The 22,192-nt window shown below is 43.9% G+C and overlaps 2 protein-coding genes across 4 annotated transcripts in view; both read left to right on the top strand.

Annotated features, from left to right (window-relative positions):
- Window positions 1-129: 129 nt before the first annotated feature.
- On the top strand, window positions 130-10,705 carry efs (embryonal Fyn-associated substrate). Of its 3 annotated transcripts, none has more exons than XM_067580352.1 (8): window positions 130-335; window positions 1,394-1,596; window positions 2,395-3,741; window positions 4,200-4,319; window positions 5,307-6,242; window positions 6,415-6,486; window positions 7,591-7,848; window positions 8,061-10,705. In XM_067580352.1, exons 2-8 carry the CDS (start codon window positions 1,585-1,587, stop codon window positions 8,244-8,246), a joined length of 2,931 nt encoding a protein of 976 aa, XP_067436453.1. In that variant the 5' UTR covers window positions 130-335; window positions 1,394-1,584; the 3' UTR covers window positions 8,247-10,705. The 3 variants fall into 3 exon arrangements, with proteins under 3 accessions (XP_067436453.1, XP_067436452.1, XP_067436451.1); XM_067580351.1 differs by having other exon boundaries at window positions 130-346; XM_067580350.1 differs by lacking the exon at window positions 130-335 and adding an exon at window positions 706-894.
- Window positions 10,706-10,973: 268 nt separating this feature from the next.
- Window positions 10,974-22,192, top strand: part of acin1b (apoptotic chromatin condensation inducer 1b) — a 23,793-nt gene continuing 12,574 nt past the window's right edge. The window contains exons 1-7 of the mRNA XM_067580349.1: window positions 10,974-11,143; window positions 12,639-12,704; window positions 12,903-13,014; window positions 13,572-13,645; window positions 13,987-15,348; window positions 15,729-15,811; window positions 21,412-21,532. Coding sequence (XP_067436450.1) covers window positions 11,009-11,143; window positions 12,639-12,704; window positions 12,903-13,014; window positions 13,572-13,645; window positions 13,987-15,348; window positions 15,729-15,811; window positions 21,412-21,532 — 1,953 coding nt within the window. The 5' untranslated portion in view covers window positions 10,974-11,008. The remainder of the gene's footprint in view (window positions 11,144-12,638; window positions 12,705-12,902; window positions 13,015-13,571; window positions 13,646-13,986; window positions 15,349-15,728; window positions 15,812-21,411; window positions 21,533-22,192) is intronic.

Raw genomic sequence — 22,192 nt, 5'->3', positions numbered from 1 at the left:
AAACCCCACAGCAGTCAACAGTTGCTGTTTACGTAAATTGCACAACCAAGTCCGTCAAAAATAACCACGCCTGTTGTTTTAGGAATTAGAAATATTGCAATACGGCTCGATAGGGATGGTAATGCGGAGAACGTTTTGATTTTTCTTTCTATTTACAGCTTTGTTTTTTTGATTAACAGATATTTTCGGACGTCCCTAAACGCAACCCGTAACAACGAACCAATCAGACAAGGAGGCAGAAAAAAATCAGGGTCAGTAGGTAAGAAATGTTATGATGTGAGTCAAACAGCTAAGGAGGACAAATCAGTGAGGAAGCATGCTGGAGTTTTGCTTTTGTAAGGATCAGGTGAAGTTTTTGGGCTTTTTGGCAATGGCAATTAACTGCACTGCTGGTGAAAATCTGAGACAATTGACATAATTGTAGATGCAGGAAGGAGATTTTTCTGTGTTGCTGGAGTCTTGGGGTGAAAACTTGCTAACCCAGAGCCAGGAACCTGAAAAATAATAGAGAATTTATAGCAGTTTAGTCAGTGGAAATTGTAGTTTATATCCAGCAGGTGGTGGTATGCACGTTAAAGCTGTTTGCGATCACCCAGTAAACAGAAAGAAGAAGAAGAAGAAGAGCCAATCAGAACAGGCGGTGTATTCTGCGCTGCGGCTAGCCACGTGATCTCACACGTACTGGATCGGTCTAAAGCCTTCAGTTGACGCTCATGTTACGCTGTTAGATCAGCGAGCTACGTCAACGTCTAAGGAGGCGGAGATAACGTTGTTGTCATCGCCGAAGATGATTGAACGCCGATGGCCACCGATTTTCACGCCTGAAAAGAAGTGATTTACGTATCACAGACTGTACGCCGATGCGAAGTTTATCGGCAAAAAGAAAGAGGCAAGGTAGTGATTTTATAATTACGACTTCGGGTGCTAACTTTGGCTGGTAAACAAGTCGGCTTTAGCGGTTTTACGTAGCGCTGTCTTTGTTGTTTTGAAGTGCACGTAATGGGATGAAGATAACCAACGTTAACATTGCTACCGTTAGTAGCTAGGCCGCGACAACGTAGCTTACGTTATCCTAGCTGGCTACAGGTCACATTAATTGTAATTTAACCCGGATAGTGGTTGCATGCTCAACTAGAGGTTGTATCTGTGATTGCGACTACACGCTGCATATTTATTTACGACGCTAAGCTAACGTTAGCTTTCACTGAATCGGGCTGTATTAAACATTACTGGGCGTGGAAAGGAAAGATAGACAGACAGGTGTTGCCGCTGACTGCCTACCTTTGATTTCACATGTGTCTCGTAGCGTGTGAGTTTAGGTTACCCAGCGTTGCTAAAATCGCCTTGGTGTGTTATAAACGAGAAATAAAAAGCTTTTCTACATGTATCGCAGGATCCGTATGAAGGCGGAGGCGTCCAGATTTTAAAGATGTGTCCTGCTCAGACCCAGCTGTGCCTCGGCACCGAGTCTCTCCCCGGACCAACACATCCGTGAGAGCCGCAGCTGATCTAGATGGATGACCCCGACTGACCAGGACACTTGAGTTATAGTTTCTCTGAGACATAACTGTGATCTTAGCAACAATGTCTGTCTCCGTGAGTACAGTATTTGTCTCTTTTGTTTGTACGTATGTGCTCATATTCTTGTGTTTTTATCATGATGATGGACTAATTTGATCAGAACTAACTTGAAACTAAAAAAATATAACTCACAGAGCATGTTTTATATATGATTTCACCCTATCGATATATTTTATTTGGGTCTTCACTGACTCCATTACTGTTCTAAGGGGGTCCCACATGGCTCAATGAAGCCTAGCTGTCCCCAGGGGGTTGGTTTAGAAAATGAAAAGGGGCCTGACTCTCTGGCTCTGGATGGGCAATTAAACCCTAAACACCAAGGGACAGATGTGCCTCTCATCCCCTCCCCCCCTCCCTCTCATCCTGCTCATTACCATTAAGCCCTTGTGTCCATTTGATCATTGATCCTCGCTGACTGTGCCCCTTTTTCTCTCTGCCTTATGATTGCTGACACAGCTGTGAATTCTGAGTTAATATTTATATTAGATTTTACATTTTTCATCTTTTTTTTTTTTTTTACTTACTCATCCATCCTCTTCCTGACCCTCTTGTCTCTCACACGTTCATTTTACGAGATCTTCCCTATTCACTCCTATTCACTCTATTCAACAGTCCAAACAATCAAGCTTTTTATACGCTTGGTTTTGCATCGCCGTCTCAATGTACTTGTTTGTTTGTGCAGATGTGAGACGCTCGCTTGTGGGGATTTAGGCTGTCGATTAAAACCTACTTTCACATGGCCATTTGGCATGTGTGTGAATTATTGAATGGTTGTGTCCGTGTTAGTGATTTCGACTCTTGTCTCCTCCTCAGACGGTATTGGCAAAGGCACTGTTTGACAACACGGCCGAGAGCCCGGAGGAGCTGGCTTTCCGAAAGGGTGACATCCTGATGGTTCTTGAGCAGGAGCAGAATGGGGGGCCCGGCTGGTGGCTCTGCTCCCTACACGGCAGACAGGGCATTGCCCCCGCCAACCGACTTCGTCTCCTTCAGACTGCCCCACCCCCAGGCACAGACCCCAGTCGTGGGCCCAGTGAGGACTCTGTCTACCTGTCGCCAGGTTCCCCACTGGCCCGGACTGCTGTCAGCAGTAGTGCGGAGGACATAGATGGAGTGTATCGTTCCCCACCAGGTGTCGGTGAGGGACGAGGAGTTGGAGCTGCCTCAAGGCCCGGGGAGCTCCGCAGAGTTGAGGGTGGGCGTCCACGCTCTCACTCCAGCTCTGGCACCCGGCCCAGACCTGATTGGGATATTGGGGTTGTGGGGCGTCCACGTTCACCCTCTCTAAGAGGACGGGGCACAGAAATGACAGGAACACTTTATCAGACTCCAGTAAGTCCTGTACCTTCAGCAATTCAGCATGCCAGGCAGCCAGGAGCACTCATGGCTTCAGAGTCTGTGTACCTCTCCCCCAGCGGAGTACCCAGGGCGGCTGATGAGTCAGAGGAAAATACATATCTTGTCCCTAGAGAAACACTCACAACAGGACCCTCAGACGACTGTTACTTGGTGCCAAAAGGTACACCACTTGCAGGTGACGAAGTTTACCAAACCCCAACAGGAGGAGTTGTGGCTGCTGCTGTCTGCTCTAATGGTCCCTCGGTAGTTGGTGGAACCCCCGGTGCCTCCCACCCCAAAGTGGGCCAAGACTCGCCTGGGATGTATCAAATACCCACCCCTGTGGGGGCAAGCCTTCAAAGGACTTCAGCCACAGTTTTAGCCCATCAGCATCCATCTCAATTATCCCCTGCCCAAGCATCTCCCAGACCTCTGCTCAAAGGAGTGTCACCCAACCCTGCTGTTTCCAGAGGCAAACCCGGTCTAGCCTGTCACCGGGGGTCCCCTTTGCTGGTTAGAGCTGGGCAGGTCAGGGTTCCCGGATCACCAAATTTTGCCCGCAAACCTCCTCCACCAGCACCTCCAGTAAGGGGAGTCACAAGGAAAGATGCACAACAATCAGCACCCTCGTCAGCTGAATCTAATTCTGTCCCCAAAGCCACTGTTCAACCCACTTCTGCAAGCCTGAAGCAAGAGGAGGACAAACAGAGGGGACCTGCACAGAGCAAGGAGGAAAAGATGAATAATGGCCTGGAGAAAAGCAACAATATGCAGAACAAGAAGGGAGAAAATCAAGATTACTCAGATCCTGTGGATGACCAGGTACGTGATGGTTGCACTCAACACTGTTGATTCTGTCCAATAACAGTTGTTCTGCTGAGTTTTGTGTCCATGTTAATGCTGATTTTTACTGATTTATACGTAAGCCTAAATGCTCCGAAAATTTCGTCTACCCAATGGAGTCTTATCCAAGAACAAGAGAATACTTATGTATTAGCAGGTTTGGAAAATATACACATGTTTAGGTTTAGGTTTATATAAATTTGCAAATAACTAAAATATTTCCCATAATGTTGACACAAATCTTGGACATCTCTTCATTTTCAAATGGTGCTGGGCTGTAGGGATCCTTTGTGGTTCCTGGTTTGCACATTGACAATAGTCAGCACTTGGTTAGCTTTGAAAGTTTGCATGAGCTATTGTGGGGATTATAATGTTATATATTAAATATCCTTATCTGCAATCATAACTTGGTTTTGTGTTTTTTGTTGTCTTGGCAGGTGTATGATACTCCTCCCAGTGGCAGGTGGCAACGTCCAGTACCAACTGCCCTTGGTGGTGATGATAGCATCTATGACACCCCACGAAGTGTCCCACCACAGGCTGACTCAGAGACAGAGGTACGGATAACTCTTCTCTTTGCATTCCCTGCTGAATTACAGATAGACTTATTGATGTCTTCTAGAAGTGAATACCCTTTCAGGTTTATCTAGTCCTCTTTAATCTCCCCTTTAATCTCTAATCTCAGCTTTAAACTTTAAATTACTTTAAAACTTTTTAAACTTTAAAATGACAGTGTCTATATGTTTTCGTACAGTAGGCAGCACTTCATCATGTTTTTATTTCGTTGTGAATCATTTCAGTTGGGATTGAAATGTCTGTCTGAAAAAAATATTTGGCTTGGAGTCAACGTGCAGCCATTACGCTATTGAATGCTGTGTTGAGTGTATAATTACACTCTTTTTTTATTTTCAGTCAATAAAACGCTAATGTAAAGTTGTAATATACTGTGACAAACTGGTGTGTTGTAATCATGTCTGTGCAAGTGAAGGATTCACCAGGAAAAGATGACTATCAAATACCCTGTCACCATTTTTTCCCACATTCCACTATTAGTCTGTCTCCCTGCCCCCCTCCAAGGCGAGGCCACACCTGTCTCTGTCTGCTGAGGGAGCCTGTCTATCCAGTCCAAATGCTACTGCTATTTTCTCCCAGTCACACCCATCTGTCAGGGCCATGCCAAGGCCATAACACCACCACCACCACCACCATTACCCTGCCCCCAGTGGTCTCCCTTTAATGCTACTTGACTATGTCTGCCAGCTGTTGGATTATTTTTTCCTTTAGCCTGCAATTACTCATATTCGCAGTGTGGATTCATTGCTTTTACACATGGATGTGAATAGGGTCAAATGCATCTAGCACATGTAGTCAAAACTCTTCTAAACTCACTGCAGTATCTGCAGTATTGTGGATGAAGTTGCAACATTGTTCCACCACTGACACAGAAACCCCATACTGTGAATTAAATAATCCCATTGAAATAATCCTCACTCCACACAAAAGTATTTCAGATCATTAAGCAACACTCTTTATTTTTCCTGCAGGTCTATGATGTCCCTACCATCGCTCTGAATGTGTCCACATCAGATGTCCAGCACAGCGGCTCGGTGCCTGACGAAGTCGATGACGATGTCTACAGTGTCCCTACACTTCCAGGTGTGCCTCTGGGCCCGGGCGAGTCCACCACCAGCCTCTCCGGTGAAGACGCCTTTTGTGTCCCAGGTACTGAGAAACGGGTCAGCGGTGGAGATCATCATCGGGACTCTTCTGAGACAGACTGCGGCATATATGACATGCCTGCTCTGACCGCCGAAGTCCTCCCTCACTCATCCTCGTCCTCCTCCACCTCTACTCGCCGTCTCTCCATTTCGAGTAACGGTTCTGGCGACGTGCAGTGGAGAGCCTCGCTGTCCAACCTTGTCCACGCAGTGTTGAGCACAGCCTCCTGCTCGGCGTCCACTCTGTCGTCACGGGACCTGGCCACCTCGCTGGCGGAAATCCTGTCCACTTGGAAAGCCAGTCACTCTGGGGATCCTCCACCGCCTCTTCAGCAGGCCTGGGCTCGCCTGTCAGACCTTCTACCGGCTTTATCCGCTATCGGCAATGCTCCTCCATCTGAAGGACTCTTAACACTGGTCCAGCGATCCCTTGAGGAAAGTGCCCTCCTCTTGCAGGCTCAGGGTCGACCCCGCCTGCCTTCCCAAGAATCCCTGTCACGCAGGCCGTTGCCTGCACTCCCTGATGGGAAGTCATCTGGAGGGGGAATGGGCTCCCGTAAAGGCAGCTGGATTCAGGAGAGGCCCTTGCCCCCAACGCCTCAGCCAGCCTTCCCCCTGCCTCCCACTCCATCCACTGTGACCCTCACGGTGGGACCCAGTGATGGAGAAGAAGACCCCAGCAATGAGTACGCAGGGATCGGCCTGACTCCCATCCCAGCTCCAGTACCTACTGGAGACAGCGTTGGATACGTCAAGCTGCAGGTCAGTTTTCATAATAAAATTCATTTATTGTTGTCTTTTCTTTGTGCTTAAACACATCTGTAGCTTTTCTGGTAACTATTCATACATGTCATTTACACACATGTAGCTTTATGTTGATGGTTTGACTGCGAACGTGTCTGTTAACATGCCTGTTTTCGCCTTACCACATCAGGGGAAACCTGAGCCGCCTCCTGATGCCCTGACTCAGAACGGACAAACACACACTATCACTGCAGAGCCAAGGGTCAGTCTTCGTCATCTGTATTTAAACATTTAACATTCATGAGCCTTTTTTGCCTCTACAGTTCACAGTCTGTCATTCTTTGCAAGTTTTTGTAGTACAGAAACGCACACAGCAAGTCTACACAGATAAGCCATTGATTCACTCTGTGTTCACAGTGCGCCCTGTTTACTAATGAGCAGTGTGACTCATTATTGGAGCTTGCAGCAGCTCCTTTGGCCCCTGATATAGTTTAAATCCTTCTTTCGTCCATACTCGCAATGTTTACCCAACACCTCCAGACTTCATGTCACTCATCTCTGTGTGGAGATTGAGAGAATTACGTTTATTATGTTAAAGCTTTCATTTGTTATCTGAGGATCCAACATCAAGACCTACATTTGGAGACATTTGAAAATACACATAATCAAGATAATCATATATTGTCTTATGTTATTTGGTAAGTCTGTCGTGTCTCCGGTTACTTGAAGACTGAGATCATGTTTTTTTTTTTTTATCACTTGATCTGCATTTTTTTTCTGCTCCTTGCTCAATTCCTTTGTTCTGCCATAGTTGACCAACAAGAGGTCACTTGTAAATCTTGACAATCTTGCTTCACATAGACGGGAGACTGCAGGACAAACAGTGACAGAAAAGCATAGTCATTCTTTCAACAGTTGTTTGTTTCTGACTTTTAGTTTTTTCATCTTTTTTGTTTCTTTTCGTCTTGTTTTGTAGCAAAAACCTACTTGTTTAAAACATGATTTTTGTCAAAGTTACTTTGTCGTTCCGTGCATCAATCAGAGAAGTTCATAAATCTTCTGGTGTGTTAACATTTAGATAAGAAGCCCTAATATTCATGATAAATGGTTGTAAAAGAGCAATTTATGCCTTTTTATTGACTGACTCAAGCCTCTGTGGTTGCAGCGTAGATATCTGAGAGTGTTTCTCATTCATGGTCAATTATTAGATTTTTCCAGCTCTGTCGGAGAGTCCATGCTGAAACCTCTTAACACAAGCCCACTTATCTTTCCCATCTCTCAAAGATAATAATACATTTTATGCTAGTGGCATATTTGACTCTGTAGCGTGACTTTTCCCTGACTAATTTCATCTTTCCATGTACAGTTGACCCCATCCCCTCCTCTGCCGGTGTCCCTCTCCCTGGAGGACTCGGAGCTGCTGTCCTTCTACTCCTCTCAGAGCCTCGCTCACCTCTCCTGCCTGGCAGACGCCATCGACGTGCTCTTCAGCAGCGTGCAGGGGAACCAACCGCCACGTATCTTCGTCGCCAGAGGAAAGAGTCTCATCGTGACGGCCCACAAACTGGTGTTCATCGGGGACACGCTCTCCCGCCTTCTCAGCTCTGCTGACCTCCGAGCCAAGGTCTGTAGAGAAAACCTTCTTTTTCCTTGGCAGTTGTAACTTGTATGTAGAGAGAAAATATTGAATTGAATGAGAGGAAGACCACAGATTGTGTCTGATTTCAGTGTAGCTATCCAGAAGCAGACTTTGCTAAAATAACAATTACAGACAGGTCATACATTTGAGGAAAGTTTAAAATAATGTAATAATTGTATTCTTGTTTCTTCCTTCAGATCACAACCTCAGGGGGACGACTCTGCCAAGCCTTGAAATCAGTTGTCGTGGCAACAAAGGGTGCTGCTCAAAACTACCCGTCGGTATCTGCCACCCAGGAGATGGTAGACCGCGTCGCTGAGCTCTCCCAGCAAGCAGCTGGTTTCTCCAGTCTGCTGCAGCGTCTGGCAGGAATATCTTCATGATATTTCATATCATTTGCGTAAAAAAACCTTGTTGACACTACATATTTTCTCTCTTTGAAATGCCTTATTTGTTGTTACACTCTTTCATTACCTTTTCCTTTGTATGGGATTGAAGCAAGCGAAGGTGAATCCTGGAACAAGTGTTTTAGCCTCGCTGCAGCTGTGACAAAGCTGGGTTTTGACTGTCGGTTCTGTCCTTCAAGTGTGTGTTGGTTTGCCTTTTTGTTTATATACTGACCTCTGTGCTTTGATGCCAGGCACACTTACCTTTTTTTGAGTGTTAACTTATTGAATATTTGGAGCCTCTTTGTGGCTTTGATTGTCCGTGCGGACTGCTTATCTTGGGAGCTTTGCTTTATTGTGTTTGCCATATTTTCTTTTCCCTCACATGATAGCCATTTTTCCTTCCCTGCTCTATTTATTTAGCCATCCCCCCTATTCCAAAAATAGCACAGAAGGAAGCCTTACATCCTGGTTCTGGCCTACTTTTTACTGTGATACCTGAAAGGCCTTTTGTGATTTTCATTCTGAGGCTGTTGAAGCAGCTGCTTGAGTGTTTTTTGGGCTTAATATGGGAGAAATGGAATAGGGAGTGGAGTAGGAAGTTTGCCCAACTTCCATCCTTAATCTGTGCAAGTATGTGTTGTGTTTGTGTAGTACACATTTCTGCTAGAGAGTAAAGATTACCTGCAGTACAGTTTGGAATCCACTCAAATGAGGATTACAGGAAACATCTCCAGTACATTCTTCAGTTTACAGAGTCTTAAACCTATCATGAAGAAAAAAAGCTTTGTCCGATGTGACAGGCAGAGATAATATCTGAGGATAAATGCAGGGACAGACGGTGAATAACGATAGTTGCCTAATCCTATTCTTTCCCACAGTCGCACGTTAGCCTGGCTAAGGATAAGAAACCTGTCGACCAAGTTCACCTGTCTCCACATGTTATGTTATGATCTGCATGCTCACGCTTCTTTGACTATATTTGCTTTTCATGTTCATTTCCCATAAGTTGCGCATCCCTGTCGACAGCGGTTACTCACATCTGGTTTGACAGTTTCAAAGCTGCGAGGTGGGCTGGTAGAAACTAAGGCTGGGTGTTAAATATGTAAGACGGTATTATTGATACAGGCCTTCAGTGGAGTTGGCTCATGGTGGCGTGATCATGGTGTCATTGTTTATTCAATTCTGTCAACTGAAAATATAATTACAAGAAAACAAATAGTTATTGAAATGTTTGTTTTACACGTTTGAAGATGATTTTTTTTTCCTGTGTGAAACATAGTTCACTGTCCTCAACATCAATTTGGTTATTTTACATGATTTGCATACATTTGCCTTATCAAGTTATAAACTGATATTGATCTTAACCATATCACCCAGCCTTAGTGTAAACTGGAATGAAGCACAGCTCACCTTTTTTGAAGAAAATCTAGCATTTTAAGTGCAACAGAACACTACAACGTGGTACAACATGCTACAACACGTCATGTCATGCTTCATTTCGGGCTAACATATGTTGGCATATTTCTGTTTGCAGCTGTGAAGTGAAACGACATGTCTTTTTTTTTTTGTTTTGTTTTATCTAACACCTGTTTTCCATCTCAAACCGTTATATTTATATCTGCCTACTGTCATTTTGGAGATGAAATATGTTATTCTTTGCTAAAACACAGTGGAAACCTGCTCAGCGTGAAGCTTGAGAGGAACGTATAGTACACTAAAAACATGCTGTTTTTTTTTACATTTTACACTACAAATCTAGTGGTGCTTGACAAAGTTGGATACTGATATTTTTGTTAGAATCTATCTTCTGTGTCATCAATCATATTACTTAACCTAATACTCAACTTTTATCAATTTTTTAAAGATGCAAATCAGTATCATCTGGGTATAGCATAATCATTTTCACATTTTTTTAAATCATGCTTTGAGGAATACCTCCTTGCTGTCCCATTTTCTCTGCTGCAGTGTCACCTTGTGGGGGTTTGAAGTATTAATGAATACACGCCTGCTGAAACAGGCTCTATATTGTTGTACATGTGAAGAGACACGATCGCAAATAACCTTTAGCTATATATTTATTATTGTCAATATTTTTTAATGTTTTCTCTGCTTTCCAGTTTTCATAGCTTTAATTTGCTTAAATGTTACATAAACACATCCTTCACCGGGGGAGATTTTTACTAGGTGATTTATAAGGAACAAAAATGTGTTTGTTTGTTTTTTTTGGGAAGAAATGTATTAAGTTACAGGTTATATATATGGCTGTGTTTTCTTTTGTACTACAGTTTTCTACACTATGAACTCATTTGAGTCAGTTATCCATATTTGCTGGGAAGTGAATCTTTTTGACTTTTCTCCTACAGACCTACATCTCTCTCTTTACTTTTAAACACTACATTTGATGTCTGTCTTGTATTCCTGTTGAGAATGCACAAATACATCTTTTACAATTATGCAAATGTGTCTGGATTATTGATTGCAGTATGTGTTTATCTTGCCGGGATATATATATAATCCACAGACTAGTAAAAGTAAGAATTAATACACGATAGGTGGGAAAAATCCTTTTAAATTTTTGAATAAAGTTTGACAAACGTGTGCGAGTAGCGTCTAAATTGTCACATTACTGTTAAGAACTGTCAGAACTGTCATTGTACTTCGGACTAGCCCGAGCGTTTCCGGAAACTCCCGAGTTGTGACGCCGAGCAGCAGCCGTAGCGACGCTCGTTGGAGTTTACACAAGCGAAGGGAGCAAAATGGCGGACGAAGATATTACGCTTGATGGAAAACCTCTACAATCGCTCCGAGTCGCGGACTTGAAGACCGCTCTGGAGCAAAGAAACCTCCCGAAAAGCGGGCAGAAAAACACACTGATAAAGCGACTAAAAGGGGTAAGTTTTCGCGCATTGTTACGGACGCCTGTGTCGAGTCTGGCTAAGTTTAACAGGAGGCGGGGGGTGGAGGGGGGGCGGTTAACATTAGAGGCCGTTGTAACGGTGTGTGTGTGTGTGTGTGGGCTCGGGAAGCGGGAATACATAAACCGCCTGGCACACGTTATTACGCATAAACAACAGTTTCTGTTTTCGGTTATTTGTAGTTGACAGTGCAACGAAACCGCCTAACGACCGAGTTCACACTTGATTCGTAACTAGTTGGTGCACCGTGTTGCACACAGTTGAACTGTGCACCTGTCAAGTCGAGGCCTAAGCTGAGTGTAAGCGAGCGAACAGCCGCACATAGTGTACAGTACATGACCGTGAACGCGCTCACTATGTGTGTGTGTGTGTGTGTGTGTGTTGGGGTGACGGGGGCGCGCCTCGTAACGTAAACACAATTTTAATGGCTTCCCCAACGTGTAATTTACGACTTATGCAATTTAGTGTAAAAGTTGTCGGTTTTTTGGTGTTATTATTGTTGTTTTGGAAGAGACCTTCAGCTCATAAACAATCGTGGGTGTCAGAGCCGTAGCTAGGGTTTTAGATAAACTGAGATCATGGGTCTAACATTTGAGTAGACACTCAAAATAAAGCCTACAGATTCTATTTTATCCTTTTATTTACTCAGTTAACTGTTCACTTGTATTGTCTGTATATTTTATTTCAAAAAGTTAAGGTGTAAACACTGTCTCAAAGCCCTCTGCACACTTCCCGGAATACAATCCTGTCGTTATTTCTTTTTTGGACTTTTTATAGTATAAAAAATACTACAGATAGCCATTTTTATCACGTGTTAATTGCATTTAATGATAATAGATAGTAAACAGACAAGTAACATGCAACGAAGGTCCATAGCTGGTAAAGAACTAGTGATATTGTGATGCGTCTTAACTACTTAAATAGCCTAAGTACGACGTTTTTTTTTCAAATGTAGATTGACAGAAAATTAATGGGCAAACATTTTGATGATTGAATAAGTCTAAGATATTTTGTAGGCATGTATCTGAAACATTACCTGAGGTCAGCTTCTCAGTTGTAACAATTTCCTACTTTTTTTGTCTTATGTGATAGCAAACTGAATGTCTTTGGGTTTTGGGCTGTTTATCGGACAAAACCAGATATTTGGTCATGGGCATTTTTCACATTTCTTACTGAACAATTAATTGAGAAAATATTTGATAGATTAATTGATAATTAAAATAATAAAGCCCTAAATTCTCAGATAAAAAAAATACAGAGGATGTTTCCAAAATGTGAGAAGCCATATTGATTGTTTAACAGATACGTATGTTTTACAATCAAGTCAGTCATTGAAGTAGCCAATAAAGTAAACAAAACAAATTTAAAGTAAAATTCCAGTATCTGAATTGCAGTTGTTCTACGGCCTTAGTCAGATATGATGTGATGTCATTTATTGATTAAAATAAATCCCATTCCTTGTTCCCTGCAGGCCCTGATGCTGGAAAACCTGCAGAAGTCGTCCTCCTCTCACAGTGGGCTGCAGCCCAACTCTCAGGTAAGAGGAGATGGCTTCATTTGGCGTCATTTTTCACATATCTTTTGACAACATATGTCTGGTCATTTTGAGCTCCGTAGAGAAGCACGACTCCTGTCTTGTTTCACTGTTCAGAGTTGCTTCTTTTTGGTTTTGTGGATTTTACAGTACATGGATTTTATATCGTGGTTTTTTTTTGTGTACTGTTCTGTGTTGTAGATAGGGGAGGAGATGAGCCAGAATAGCTTCATAAAACAGTACCTGGCAAAGCAGCAGGAGCTCCTTCGACAGAGACTTGAGAGAGAGGCCCAGCAAGAGGAGGATGCTGATGGTATAACACGCACATAAACACCACAAGCACAAATCAGATAATAACCAAAGTGTCTGCCACATGAAAGGAAAAAACTGAAAAGTCTTTCTCTCCTACTTTCCCTATCTCTGTATCTCTATCTGTACTCACTTAATGTCATGTAATTTTTTATGAACATGCTCATTAACGTGTTAACATATTACACCAAGTTTCTATAATATCAAATAACTGTTGCTTATTTCTGGACCTTGAAAAGTTTGGGAATCAGGCATTACAGGAAGAGTATAGAAAAAATGTCATCATGCACATGTGACATGCAACAGATGTTGACACATTAACCAGCCTCTGTCAGCATACTTCACATTGAACAAAGACTAAAGTTTTCAAAAATGTCAGCTCGCAGGAAAGTTATATTTCAGAGACCAACCTTTACCTTTTTTTTTTTTTTTAAAGAAATGGATATATCTCTTCTTAATCGAGTTGCCCTGGTTTAAGAACCAGTGTGTTTATGTGTCATGATCTTTAATCCTCACATTGGTGCTGACTTTTAACCCCCGCCTTATGTCCTCCTCTAACAGAAAGCCCAGCAGTGCCGGAAGAGGATGAAGACCAGTCGGAGGACAATGAGAGCTCTTCCTATCTCACTGACAAGGTCAGTATCCTCTAATGAGGAAAACTAAGGACTTCTCCCACAGAATAAAACACACTTCAGCTGCTATGCACTGATCAGATATTTCGATCTCCTTTAATATTCTACTTAAAGCACAAAATCCAAGGTGGTTCTTATTACATGACACATGTTTTTTGTAATGTTCATGTGTTTGAACTGTGTTTCTATGGTCCTCATAGTCCTTGAACAATACATTTTTCATGCTTGGACATTGAAATGGTAAAAAACAAAAAAACAAGCTAATGAATGAACAGAATGTTTGTCGTCATCTTGAGGGAAGAATGTTTTCTCAAAGACTGACTCAATTTTTTTGTGCCCAGCAGCATCGTCCCAAAACCTCCCAGCCCCCTGTGACCAGGACAGAGGAGAGGGGAGGAGTAGGATCTATGATGGGTCATGGGATGATGGCACATGGGCTTGATGTTGGCCCTGGTCCGACCCCCCACCGCCAAGAGTCTGCTGAGGCTCCAGGAGCTAGGATGCAGCGAGCCACCTTTCATCAAGGTCACAAGGAACCACCAGCCCCCTCTCCTCCTCGTGCTGTAGCCTCCCTGTCAGTGCGTGTCCTGGGCCAGCCTGACCGCCAGGGGCTGCCCCCTGCCGTGTCCAGAGCCCAGGAGAAGGAGGGCACCGCACCCAGCGAGCCTGGCTCAGCCCATCCTGTCCTCCACCTCAGCCGATCTGCCGGCGTCTTATCAGGAGGTCGTGTCCACGAGGACAGTGATGAAGATGGCGACGGCGATGATGAGAGCGAGGATGACGAGGAGTGGGGGCCTGGGCCTGGTCCTGGTGGGGCACGAAAAGGCAACAGAGTCCCTCCCCAGCCGCAGCAGATGCCCCCTGGTGGCCCATCGGCAGTTGCAAGATCCAAACGCAAGCTTCAGCCTCCGCAGCACATCCCACCACCACAGGTACTCGCGACCCCTATGCAGCTGCGCCACCCCACTCCTCCTCCCTCTCCACCGCCGGACCTGTTCCCCCTCCCCGACACTCCTAAGCAGAGCCCTCCAGACGCAGACAACCAGGAGGGAGAAGACCCTGAAGCCTCACGTGGTCCAAGGGTGGCTGTCCCGCCTTCCATCATGCAGAGGCAAGATTCTGAATCCAGCTCTCGCTCCAGCAGTCCTGAGCCCCCTGTGAAGCGTAGGCCAGGGCCCCTTTCTCTGCTGGTACACAAGATGGAATCAGAGGGTGCTTTCCGTGCAGGCGAGACCGCCTCAGCTGTGACTATGTCAGGAGAGACAGCACAGTCCAGCGCCGGGTCTGTCATCTCTGTCGGAGCCGCCGGTCCCAGTGAGTCTCCACTGCAGATATTGGAGAGGAAGAGGCAACAAGAGAACAAAGAGATGGAGGAAGAGAGGCGACTGGTGGAGAAGAGAGAGAGGGAACGGCAGAAAGAGCAGGAGGAAGAACGAAGGAAAGAGGAGAGAGAGAAGAAACGTTTGGAAGAAGAGAAGGAAAAGGAGAGGAAACGTCTCGAAGAGGAGGAGAGAAGAAAGAAAAGACAGCTGGAGGAGGAGCGGGAGAAGAGACAGCAGGCGGCTAACAAAGAAAGAATGGTTGTAACCGAGGCCCAAGATTCAGGCTCCTCATCAGATTCTGACTCCAAATCAGACTCCTCTTCACGCTCTTCACAATCGTCTTCCTCTGCCGGGGATAAACCCCGCCCTGCCAGGCAGCTGAAGGTCAGTGATCAAGCTGATGTGGGTGTCAGTCATTCACTAAGATCTTTGAACTATAGTGCTTGTAAATGTGATGTTGTGCATTATCATACTCAACTCACACGTCTGGGAGAGCTTGAGTGTGCTTTGTTCCTGGTGCTGTTTTTTTTTTTCATGCTAATGTTGATGCACTAGTGTGTGTGAGTATGAGTAATAATATTATCATCTGTTTTGACAGTATGCAATGTATGTCAGTTTGGTCGGATTCCTTTTCTAAGATTTCTGGTGTGCATTTAAAAGAAAACTTGCCTCCCATGGTTTATACTGACATGGATTTTAAACTAAATCTATTTGGGCATATTGCTGTTTGCCTTTCAATGTGTTTACTTTCAATCATCTCGCAGAACGCTGACCAAGGACGAGAGGCAGATGACGAGAAAAAGACTAAGCTGAGTAAAGGGGCGGAGAAAGAACACCTCACAAAAAGGTCAGTAACAATCGCTTTAAGTACAAATAACCTCTGTGTCCAGTCGAATTAAATCTTCAAATTATTTGTGGCTTCATGGCAGCAAAAAAAACCCTTTATTAATATGCACCTGAATGCACCACCTCCTTGCTTTCTGTCTCAGTTCATTACTTTGTGATGTGACACATTTATATGATTTTGTTGACATCATGGATGATTATTATATTTTCTTAAAGCTATGGTCTTAACCCTCCACACTTGGTTTATTATATTAAGTAATCTCTTGTACTTCAAAATGTACATGTGGAGCTTTTCACATCTAACTATAAAGAGTCTGTCTGTATGTACAGTATGTATGTATGTATGTCCTTCGCATATCTCCAGAACTGTTCATGCGATCTACTTCACACTTGGCGGGTTTATTGTTGAGGACTCAAGGAGTGCGGTGTCAAGTGTGAAGTTGTTTGGATGAGAAATGTTAAAGATGTCATTAAAAGAACGCATTTAGCGGATCTTAACCTCTCCAATATGGCAGCTGAAAATACCAGTGTAAATACCAGTGCTGCGTTTGTATGCTAACGGATCTTGACCTCACTAATATGGTGGCCATGCAGATGCATAGCCGCCAACATACAGCAGCCAAAGGAGTCGTCGTCGGTCTGTCTTTCAATTTTCTTGACAACCTTTCTTCCAATTGACTTCACACTTGCCGGGTATATTGCTGAGGACCCAAGGAGCCGCAATACCGGAGGAGAGCAGAGCCGGAGAGAGGGAGGCTGGAAACTACTGAGATAACACAAGCCTGCCCGAAATGACACACAGTGGCTGATACAGAAAACACGTGACAGAAATAAGAATCACACATTCTTATTTAAGGAAAATTAGCCCTCAATGAAACTAATCTCAGTAAAATCTAACTAAAATTAAAGGAGTCTATGTATGTATGTATTTCTGTCCCATCTGATTGACTTCACACTTGGCGGGTGTATTGCTGAGGACCCAAGGAAGTGCAGTGTCGTGTGTGAAGCTGTTGGGATGAGTGGCTCTCCAGAAAGCTGCAAGCAGCAATACTGGAGGTCAAACATTCAGCTTGTTCTGAACAGACACGTCTTGAACGGGCACCGCACTACTGTGTAAAATGTGCATATTTTAAATGCAGTTGTGGTTGACAAAACCCACCAAAACCAGGCTGAAACTTCAAAGAAACATCCATCTTTTCATAGAGCTTGTTTGGCCTATGATGACCACTAGACTACTATCAAATGTATACAGTATATAATATTACAACATGTCTGAACAGCTGATGTTTATTTATATCTATCAGCTGTATTAACTTGGATTATTCTAATATGAATTCCTGCTACACTGTAGTTTGTTGCTTCAGTTGTGACCTTTTCATTGAACCTGTTAAAATGCATATACTCACATGGCTGCACGCTATAGCTTGGACAAAACTGATTGATCACAGTAATCAGATGTATATCTGGAGGATCATTTGACATCATGCAAAGACATAAGACATGTCTGCTACATTGAGTAATACTGGTCACGGAACTGACATCATACCTCCATTTGCTCTTGAGCTTTGAATCGGTTGTAAACACATCCAAGTACTTTCTCAGTCAGCGCTCCTAATAATAGCAGGTTGTATTTCTTGTCAGGCGTTTGATGCGGCAGCCCCACAACCAGCGTGGCTGCTGCTGGGCTTTTCTCTTGAGGAAAAAGGGTCCTTATCCGCCTTGCCCCCCTTGCCTTATTTTATGTAATTTCTCCTCATCGCTGGTAGCTGTCCGCTCTTTAGCTTTGTCACCATTATTGTCGTTCAATAGAGCTTTAATGTTGGAAATCCCTAACCGGAAGGTAGTTTCCCTCACTCTGGCTGACTTGACACTGGTCTCGCTAGCCAACATGGCCGCCATGCATGCATTGCATCCCTGATAGCGACGCAGTGATCAGCTAACCAGCAGCAAGATCAACCGCGGCCGGATTTTTTTTTTTTTTAAAAGTCGCGTCCCGGATTTCCACCCTCGCCTGACCGGAATAACCTCCAGCGATAGACGGTTACTCTCCATCCGCGGGGGTCTCCTCCGTCTCAAGGCCGGTCACAATGCTGTCCGAAGGCAACAAAAACGGGTAAGAGTGAGCCAGAGGGCGACACTAGGCTTCAGGGTTGGTGCATGTACTTTCACACCCCTGATCCAGAAAGCAACGGGGATACATCAGCCGGTGTGAGGCTATCTTTACGCACCGTGAGGCCGGCTGTACATCACGCTCCCTCAACCCGTTAAATAGCATGTCACCGGTTCATATATTGGCCTGGATATGTTACATGTGAGGAGGACCTGGGGTGGGGACCGCGGTGAGAGTCTTTTGTTGGGTGAAGATTTTTTTGGGGAGGGGGGGGTTGAGGGGGAAGGGGGTCTCCCTGCTTTGATAAGTGCTCAAAATAGCTTTACATTGGAGGAATACACTGATGAATAAATAATAAGCTCAGGTTTAATGGTATACTGGCGTAAATCATTCAGGCAGTGATTTCTCCCCCCTCCTCTGTCTTTCCTTTTGACCTTAACATATTATGTCATGGGATTATTAATCCCTATTTTAATTTATAATAGAATTTTACCACCTCCTTAATTCAAAATCAGGACATCAATCAATTTGTTGTCTTGAAATCTGACCATACTGTGCGTGCATCCCGTTGGCCGGCCCACTGAACACTGTATTTGTATTTTTGGGTTTGTGTGGCTGTAGCTGTTAATGATCTCACTGTTGTCAAGGGAGATCATTAAAGCAGACATCTGTTAGCTGTACAGTCAGTGTGAGTGGGCCCTTATGGTGTGATATAATTCTCCCAGCTGGCACCAGCACTCACACTCTCGTCCCTTGAGAGCTGGCTACATGTCTGATTTGATCAGCGACGGCGCTTTCGGTCTGTTTTTATGTGGCCAGTTTGTTGATTAAGACATGATTTGTGTATTTCTGTTGATGCGAATGCAAATTGGTGCCTGGGGTCATATTAAACTTCTGGTCACTTTTGTCAGATTTTCTGCATTCTGCATTTTACAGATTTTGATAATCTTCCTCAGGCTCAAGCTGTACTTCAGCCTCATTCCAGCCTAATCGTATCAATACAAAGTTTTGAAATGTAGAGTAAGTTAGCTTCAATATACAGGCACGGACACACAGTTATTCACTCTCTCTTTCTCTCTCAGTGATTATTACATCACCTTGGCCTGGCCTTTCCTCCTCTCCTGATCCTAAGGGGTTATATTTCTAGTTGACATCTGTCTCGCTTTATAGCCTGCGCTGGTGCTCCTACGGCCTTGCCTACGAGCCAGCCCCGCACACACACACACACAATAGATATTGACATCCACACCTAGGCCAAATGAGGAGAATCAGAGTGGTGTGGAGGAGGGGTAAATACTGTCCTCCTGCCTACACTCCTGCCAGTGACTAATCTCCAGAGAAAGAGGTTGAACTGGCTCTCCTAACCCTCTGGGTAGATTTCAGTAGTACAGAGACTAACGTTACAGACCCTCTTTCTTTAAGACGCTGCAGAGCTTTTCCACTGGCCGAGTTACATGTCATGGAGAAAGATAAAAGCTGAGGTTTGGCTGTCTGAGCTGGCGAGTGGGACCACGTGAGTAATTATCAGCAAGATGAGGAGATATTTTTTTACAGTTACTTTGCTTGAAAGAAAGGGGAGCGTTTGGCTTTGATTAACTAGGTTCATAATAAATGTGTGCGTCATGTTTGAAGTGACTTTGATATTTTGTAGTGAAATCAGTGTTTTAGCCAGAAAGATACTTCTGAGGGTCAAATTGGCCGCCTACCACATTAATCTTGGAGTCGGTGCTCTGTCTGGTCGGTCAGTAATTAACAATAACCCAGAGAGTGTCATATGGACTACTACATATGTAGCTTGGTGAATATTGCCGCTACAAACATGAAATTTTATGCAACAACTGATGAAACAGTTACCACTGAACCAGAGATATAAAACATGCCGTAGAGATGAGTATAGTTTCTTTTGATGCTTTGTGGACATGAAAGTATTTTTAAATGTATTATTCATGTCCGTTTCCTTTCAAATGCTAATTACGGAGCGCAATCTAATAAAGCACGTAATGGATCAAACGGTAGAGGCGAAGGTGCAACGTGATGGAGAGAGAGAGAGAGAGAGAGGGATGCTAGAGGATGTGATTCAACCACCTACAGGGTGCTGCCTCGGTGTCTGTGTCATCACACTGGAGGCAGCGGAGGAGGGTTTTGATAGTGCAGGTAGAGGAAGTTGGGATGTAGCTAAAAATATAATGATGGCTTTTGCTTGGTTTTATTTTGTCTAAGATAACAAAGATAAAAATCAACTAAAAGCTCATCTGAAGAAACATTTGGCTGTGTGAGGTCTGACTCATAGTAACTACAAAGCAATGACCATCATTGGTTGAATTAGATTTGGGGTTGTTTTTTTCTTCTCTTCTTCAATAATGACCCAGCAGGCATCAGACGAAGACCACACACACACACACACACACACACTGAGTCAGCTCTGAGTGTGTTTCTTGGTCTGTGAGTTCGTTTGAGGAGTGTTTGTGACCCTGGGTGTCAGTTAGCTGGTGAGTTATTTATAGCAGGAGTGACCCAGATCAGTGGCCTCCAGCACCCTTCCTCTGACTCCTGCAGTGTTTTCCTCTGTCTTGTCCTACACATCGTTTTGTCTGCTCCTCTCAGACCAACCTTCACACTGGCCCGTCTAGAGCCGAGCATGGAGGCGGCGTCTGGATTGTCTTCAATTAAGGCTGCAGCTAAGGATTAGCTTCATCACAGACTAATTGATTTATGTTTTTGATTAATCGCTTGGTCCACAACATGTCAAATAATGGTCGATAATGCACATTACATATGCTTAAGCTACACGTCAAATTGTTTGACCAATACTCCAAAGCCTAAAGATATTCAATTTATTATCATAAGACAGAGAAAAGCAGCAAATCCTCACAATTTAGAAACTGGAACTAGGTTGTGTTTGGCACTTTTGCTTGAAAAATTACTTAAATAAATTATAAAAAGATTATTTTTCTGATCAGTAGTTTGGAGTTCGACTTATTCTCACTATATTGTCATCGATCCAGCAGCCACGAATGAAAGTAAAAACTTTATTTTCTTGACTTAAATGTTCTAAAATACCAAATAACTTTAAAAAAGGACGATTAACAATTAACTGATATTGTCAGATATACATTTTAACCTGAGCAAAATGTTAAAAACAAAAGAAAATCAGAAAGGAAAGTCATGATACTGGGAGGTTTTTCTGTTCACCTGCTTGTCATCACAGCAGTCCACTCAGATGTAGTCGGGTATCTGCTTTTGGCAGCATACACGTAAGGTGCTGCCAGGCCTTTAACATCATAGTAATTGAGTATGATGATGGTCATTATCAGGACCTTCTAAAACAAGGAGCTTTCATGTGTTTAAATTAAATTTAAATACAATCCTAAAAAAAAAAAAATCATATAATCGTGTTTTAGCTTAAGAACAGCCTGCTACCGAGTCTGCTATCGGATGAATTTTTCTTCTCCCACTCATCCTTCCGCCCTCACCCCACCCGTCTCCTGCAGGGAGGTGTCAGAGCCCAGCGCAGCCGCCGTGACCGAGGTGGAACCAGACCAGGAGAGCTCCATGGCCCAGCAGCCGGCTTCCGGGGCTGAGCCAGACAACAACGATGGTCGCCTGGAGGAGGTAAGGTCACTGAGAGGGTGGGGGCTGCCTTGGTCTTTGCTCTGTCTCCCACTAACCTGCATCCTCATTCACATATAAGCATGTTTAGTCGGCAGCATAAGTTGAGAGAGTCACTCAAAACCAACACAACCCCAACGTTTTAATGAGTCACTGGAGCCTTTGGAACCTGCGGAGACATGATTTTGATTATTATATCCTCTTAAATGCTCAACACATCACTCAATTGGATGTTTTTTACAAATGTTCATAGATGAACAAAACAGGGGTTGAGTTGGAGTTGGGTCCTGGGGTAAATGGGAATGAACTAATCCCTTCCATCTGTGTTTAATGCAACTAATAACTCAAAATTAACTTGTTTACTTAGATGATCTCTCACACACCCTTTATCTGTCTGGGCCCTTCAGAGGGATGTTAAGCGCTGATGCTGCTAGAGTGTAAGAGGGGGGTGGTTGATAGCGTGTTAAGTTAGACATTCGTGCTTCTTATATTTCTGTTCTCGTCTGTGTGTTGGGGAGGGAGGGAGAAAGTAAAAAATGTCAGCGCCCTGACACACCAAGACGACCGCTAACCATCAAGTGCCATAGGGCCATTGTTAAAAGCATATTTGTCTGACTTGGCCTTTTGATTTTGATCTCATCACTGACTACTTATGTCTTTAGG

Source organism: Thunnus thynnus, chromosome 22 (genome assembly GCF_963924715.1).
Source record: "Thunnus thynnus chromosome 22, fThuThy2.1, whole genome shotgun sequence".
NCBI lineage: Eukaryota > Metazoa > Chordata > Actinopteri > Scombriformes > Scombridae > Thunnus > Thunnus thynnus.
The sequence above is the reverse complement of the archived record's forward strand: the minus strand, read 5'-3'. Positions and strand labels throughout refer to the sequence as shown.